Genomic DNA, 6031 nt, shown 5'->3' with positions numbered 1-6031 from the left:
ATTCTCCATGAGTTTCACGCTAAGGTTTTGAGTGCTGACTATATATGTGTGGGAGGGGGTACAAGGGAGGGTGTTTGATTGGAATGCTTTGTTTTCTCTCTCTCTCCCTCTCTTCTGTTGTAAACGTTTGGGTTCCGCACGCATCCCGTGAATAAACTAAATGTGACCAGCCCTCGTCCTGTCCGTTCCATTCGTCCACGTCTTTTTTCGCGCTGTTGTCCAGTCATCACACTAATCATACCATCATCATCACCGTTGACTACGAAACTAACCATTGCCGACGACAGCGGCTGATTCTCTCCTGCTACCTGGCGTTCGATGTGTCGACGCCACCCTGCGTTCCTGCGTCCCCCTCTAGAATACCGCTCAACGGCGCCGTGTGGAAGTGGCCGGTCAACATTTTCCAATTATTGTCATGAGAGGTTGAGGCGCCAACGAAGGACGGCAGCTTCTGCCAGCAGTGGCGAAGATGTCTGCCAATAGCTACGAGTACAAGCTGTTCGGGTTCTCCCCAGAGCTCGACTGGCGACCTCTTTGTTTGGTCAGCCCCATGCCACCGGCAAGGATTTGCAGCGTGTGCGGACTGGTACCGCAGACGACCTGTTACCTGCTCTGCGGACACCTGCTGTGCGAGCGGTGCTGCCAGCGGTGCCGTGTCGATGGCGCGGTCGTCTGCCCGCTCGACAGCGACGTGTGCGCCGATGACGACGTGCTCTGGAGGAGGTTTCCCGTGGAGTCTCTAACCAGAATACAGGTGAGGGGGCGCAGAAAGATGAAAACGTTGATGAATCAATGAACACGCTTAGGTAAGGTATGTGGGCGAGACGGGTGGTGCTAAAGCGAATAAGACGAAGTTGAAGAAGGCCTTGCCCTTTAGTTTTGATGTGGTCGCCTGCTCTTTGCATTTGAACTAGGTTATAGTGGTTAAACACTGGTTTGGCCTGGAAACTGCGCTGCACTGCCATGCGTGCGTGTTTGCCGGATCTAGTCTAAAAGTTACTGCAGTGTTGACGTGTTGCATTCAGGCTTTCAGTGGGGTTTATCGCCTGTACGAATTGCGTTACAGCGACAAATGAACGTCTTCAAAAAAAATCTTTCCTGAGTACAAGTACCACAAAACTTTGAGCGCTGCTCCGTTCGCGCTATAACTTTACACAAGTTGCGCATTTTGTGGTACATTTTGTTTAATACCAAGATCAAAGACGGCACTTCCGATAGGCGAAAAACAATTTTCGCCTATTGGAAAATAACTTGGAACGGCGGCACCACCTGCCGCATGCTAAACGAAACTCGCGACGGCGGTTTACGGGAAGGAGCCCAATGGGCAGCAAACGATAAGAAAACCTCATTCGTCTTTTGTTTATGATTGTCACAAATAGTTGCATAAGCCTTCATAGGGAACATAATCAAAATATACCCACGGGTCGTGGTTACCAATACCGATAGGCGTGTTTTTTTTCTTTCTTTCTCAACTTCTTTCCGGTCGTCTGACGTCTGCTGTGCCAGGTTACCTAGCGTTCCAAAATAGACCGCCACTCCTTCTTTCATAGTTTGTTCTCGTTCCACTCTTATTATGCAGAGCTCTTCTATGTAGGCAGTTGCGAAACTTACCTCAAAAAACGGCCCGCACCTGGACCCCCTCTCCTTTGTATTGTGCGTACGGGGGCGCCACCGCGGCCACCGCACGCACTATCTAACAAAAGAAACTAATTATTAAAACTGACAATTTAACGTTAAATTTTCTTTGAAAAGTGCAGGATTTTTTTTAGCTTTGTAGTTTCCTAAGTTGCTTCCTTGCTTTCTTTGCTGCGGTTTTTTGTTGCGATTGTTTCTGCGCCTGCGCAACTGCCTCGACCGATTGGCACTTTTGCGGGCACTCCCGGCACTCTGGCACAACACAAGTCCCATCGGAAGTACTAAAGTTGCAGTTGTCGCTCGGCCTAGATCAAATTATGTGCCAAAACCTATCGAGTAGCTGATCAAGTGGCTCTAAATAATCCTTTCAAGCTTGCGTAAAGTCGTCAAAGCGAATTTTTAACTCCTTTTTCTGCCGCCGAAAGACCGCAGATGACGCGGAGCAGACGACAGTGCGCAAGGGTAACGCATCTCGCTGACCACACGGCCGAGTTCTTTTGCACATTTTTTTACTACATTTGGTTTGAATTCGTATAAAAGACTTGCGTGCTTGAACCCGTTGCGCTTTTTCGGCACAAAAAAATTACATAAGCACCCAATACCACTTTCCGCCCAGGTTGTCGGCCGGCGAACGACGTATAGTTTATTTTGTCACCAACAGATGGTGGCACTGTACGTAAAATCCAGAACAGTGGACCCATCGTAGGGCCAATCTTGATCCATGGGGCCTATGGAGAGTTTCGAAACTCCTATATCAAGTAACTCTGGATTGTTCTCGTTGTACTCTTATTGCGTACGTCCGTGTCATCGCTTGTGACATGCTGTTATGAGGTCCTTCACTGCAGACGAACAGGCTGCCTTTTCGTACGCGGAGAAGGATGTCATAACGATATCACCTCGCAAGCAATGACACAGACTTGCAAATCAGATTCGAACGAGAACGAACTATGAAGAAGTCGCGAGTCTGATTTAGGAATGATTGGTAACCTGCCTGGCGCAGCAGACGAGACGAACCGAAACAAGTACAAAAGAAAACAAAATCATTTGTAGGTATTGGTATAACGATTACCCGTGGGCCTATTTGACTATGTGTTGTATGAAGGCTTGTGCAACTATTTGGGGCCATCATAAACAATCGACGAAGAAGGTTTTCTGTTCGTGTGACGCCTCATTTCGCTCCTTACCGTGAACAGCCATCGCGCGTTTCGTTCACACGAGGTAGGTGGCGCTGCTGTTGCGAGGTCTGCATGAACGTCCAAAGGGGCCGCCATTTTCACGTAGCTGAAAATCCTTTTTATTTAATTTGTATGTTAGCAGGTAAAGGACGTCATTGTTTTTAATGTTAAACAAAATGGATTACAAAATGCGACAGGCTTTAAGTTCTGGGCCCGAACGGAGCCGCAGTTCGCTCAGGAAAAATAGGCGTTTATTTATTGATGTAACACTCTGTTTTTACTGAACTCCGGCCTGAATTGATTGATTGATTGATTGATTGATTGATTGATTGATTGATTGATTGATTGATTGATTGATTGATTGATTGATTGATTGATTGATTGATTGATTGATTGATTGATTGATTGATTGATTGATTGATTGATTGATTGATTGATTGATTGATTGATTGATTGATTGATTTCGAGGTTTAACGCGCCGACGCTACACAGACGATGAGGCGCGCTGTAGTTGAGGGCTCCGAAATAATTTTCGACCACATGGGGATGTTTAACGTGCGCCGAAATCTCGAACACACGGGCATTTGCCCTTTTAGCCTTCGGCCTGGACAGTGGCACAAGCATACGTTATCACAGCACGCAAAGCCCACCCCGAAAGGTTTCGAGTGGATTCTATCCAAAAAAAGGGGGTCGAACAGGCTGCATGTCCTTAGCTCTTAATTGCTTCATTCAACCTGTGTCATTGGTTTAAAGCACCTTTTATTGTTTTTCCGTGATTTGACTGTTGCCAACGTGTCTGCGCCCTCTAGTTTTAAGTGTCTCAGCCCTGCTTACCTGTGGTATGAAATTTTCTTGTCGCAGGTAAAATGCTGGAATGAAGCCAATGACTGCAACGTCACTGCAGCGGCATCAGACATCACTAGACACTTTCAGGAGGAGTGCGAATTCCACGTTATCAACTGTCCCAAGTGCTCGGTAAAGATCCGGTCCGGTGACCTGTATACTCATCTTAGGTCTTGCAACAGTCTCGCGGAGCCCAGAACAGCGCGCGTGCACTTTGACCACGATGTTGACGAACGGAAAAGCCTGGAAGCCTCCTCGCAGGGCACTGGTCGAGCGCTTCAAGATATCTCCGCACAAGACAATTCGTCCATTGCCTCTTCGAAGAGCCAAGAGAACGCAATGAAGGGAGAATTGGGCCGTGTACTCGGGGAGTACGCTCAAGATGCAACTGCTCTCAAGGCTTTGATGGAAGAACGAACAAATGAAATGAGACGAGAACTCGAGGCACTGTCAAGCTCGCACAACGATCGGCTGAGCAAACTCGAGCAGAATGTCACTGCCCTGAAGGACATTCTTGATACCGAGCGGAACCATACAAAGGAGCAAATTAAGAGGGACCAGGAAGTAGCTGCAGAGTTCAAGAAAAAGACCGAGGGACATACGGCAGAGTTCGGGGCTTTGAACAAAAAATTGGAACTTCTGAATGCGAAGGTCGATGAACTGTGCGTTCGAACAGATCTGCATGCTGGGGTAGTCGAAAGGTTCTCCAACCATTTGAATGCCGTTGAAGATGCAATGAAGAAACAAATTGATGAAACAGCAAGCCGGGACTGCGGTGGAGGCTCGTCAGGCAGCGCTGCTGTCGCCGGGCGGGATATTCTTGCTGGGGAAAATGGAGCTGGAGATTCCAAAACTTTAAAATCATGCTCGGAGACCCAGCCGTCCGCAGTGCAAGCAAGCGTTGAGGAACTTCTCGCCCAGAACAAGCTCATAACCGAAAGACTCAACAACCTCTCTAGTAGCATTGATCTCCTTCAAGCTTGGAAAGATAGCGCAGACAAATCAGCAAGTGAAAACCGGAGCAAGGCGGGATGCAGCGCGTTTGCCACTGAAAATGCACCTGCGGAGGGGGCACTGAGTAGCATATTGACCATCGTACGGAACTTTGGCATAAACATCAGGTCTCACAGCTGGGTTCTCAAGGGACTCAAAGCGCTGAAGAAGAAGGCGACCAAGGCGGGAGAGGCTTGTCACATGAGCGAAAAGGTGTATCTGCGCGGCTACTGCGTGTCCCCCGGTGTCGTGATTAAGGCACAACGAGGCTCTTTCTGGCTTCACTTCTGCCTTCAGGTCCACAAGGGAGTGATGGACGATGACCTTCGGTGGCCGTTCGATCACGAGGCCATGTTCAGCATCATTCACCCCACATATCAACGGCACGAAATCCATATTGACCACCCAAACAGTGCATCCCTGACAGAATCCGGGGACAAACCTGTGATGAACTTTGACACATCTTCCTTTTGCTTGTCTTTCCTGGAAAAAAAGGAATACATCGAGGACGACCAGCTGATCTTAAAGTTGGAGCTGCTGGCGAGCCGCTAGCAATTCTAATTTTGGACATCTTCAAGTGGATTGGTTTCTCTGCTGGGGATCTACAAGGAGCTAACGTTACCTAGGACATCGTTTATTTGCACTTTTTTTTTCTTCACAATACCAAGGAACAGTGCCATATATCCACTTTTTATCTAGAAATGTGGTGTTTGCTCCAGCTAGCACAAGAGCAGTGCCCTAAGATGGTCCCAGAAAAGGACACACGGGTTTTTGTTTTTAGTTGATTGGCAAAAGGGATGTTTCGTTTTTACAGTGATTCTTTTTCTATAAGTGTGATTACTGTGTTTGCCGAGACGTTGAACGGTCAAAGCAACCCGGTACTGATTCTATGTTGGGGGAATGTTCACCATTGTCCTTTCTGCCTGTGGAACATTTGCGTGGTACTCGGCGGGAGTTCGTTCTAATAAACATCGTACGTTCTGGCACGCTCTCTTGTGAAGCCTTCTTGGGCTACGTACCCGAAAATCTTGGCCTGTCGGTCTGCGTCTGTTACTCGATTCAGCCACAGGGACAAAAGTTCTGAAATAAGTTTATGCAGTGAACTTCCGTTATGACGAACTCGGTTATGACGAATTCTCGCTTATGACGAACAACGTGGGAAACGTTTATTTGGTTGTCCATAGACCCAATGCAAAAAAATCCTCTTTAAACGTACAGCTCTGCACTTATTCTTCGGTTAAGACGAACAACTTTCACGGTGACCACCACTGATGGTGATTCTTAGTAGCGAACGTGGCAGTCTTGGCGGGGTGCGGCGGGACAGTCATGTGGCCAGAGAGAAAGGAAAGTAAAAAAGTAACAGCGCGAAGCGAATTCCCTCCACG

General features: G+C 47.8%; 1 protein-coding gene across 1 annotated transcript; it reads left to right on the top strand.

The window, feature by feature from the left end:
* The first annotated feature begins 226 nt into the window (after positions 1 to 226).
* Positions 227 to 5625, top strand: LOC144141714 (uncharacterized). Its single transcript, XM_077673225.1, has 2 exons — positions 227 to 754; positions 3672 to 5625. Exons 1-2 carry the CDS (start codon positions 470 to 472, stop codon positions 5196 to 5198), a joined length of 1812 nt encoding a protein of 603 aa, XP_077529351.1. The 5' UTR covers positions 227 to 469; the 3' UTR covers positions 5199 to 5625.
* The last annotated feature ends 406 nt before the right edge of the window (positions 5626 to 6031 follow it).

The sequence above is a fragment of the Haemaphysalis longicornis genome, unplaced genomic scaffold, assembly GCF_048455015.1.
Source record: "Haemaphysalis longicornis isolate Haplotype H1 unplaced genomic scaffold, Haemaphysalis longicornis Haplotype H1 scaffold_6, whole genome shotgun sequence".
Classification (NCBI taxonomy): domain Eukaryota; kingdom Metazoa; phylum Arthropoda; class Arachnida; order Ixodida; family Ixodidae; genus Haemaphysalis; species Haemaphysalis longicornis.
The sequence above is the reverse complement of the archived record's forward strand: the minus strand, read 5'-3'. Positions and strand labels throughout refer to the sequence as shown.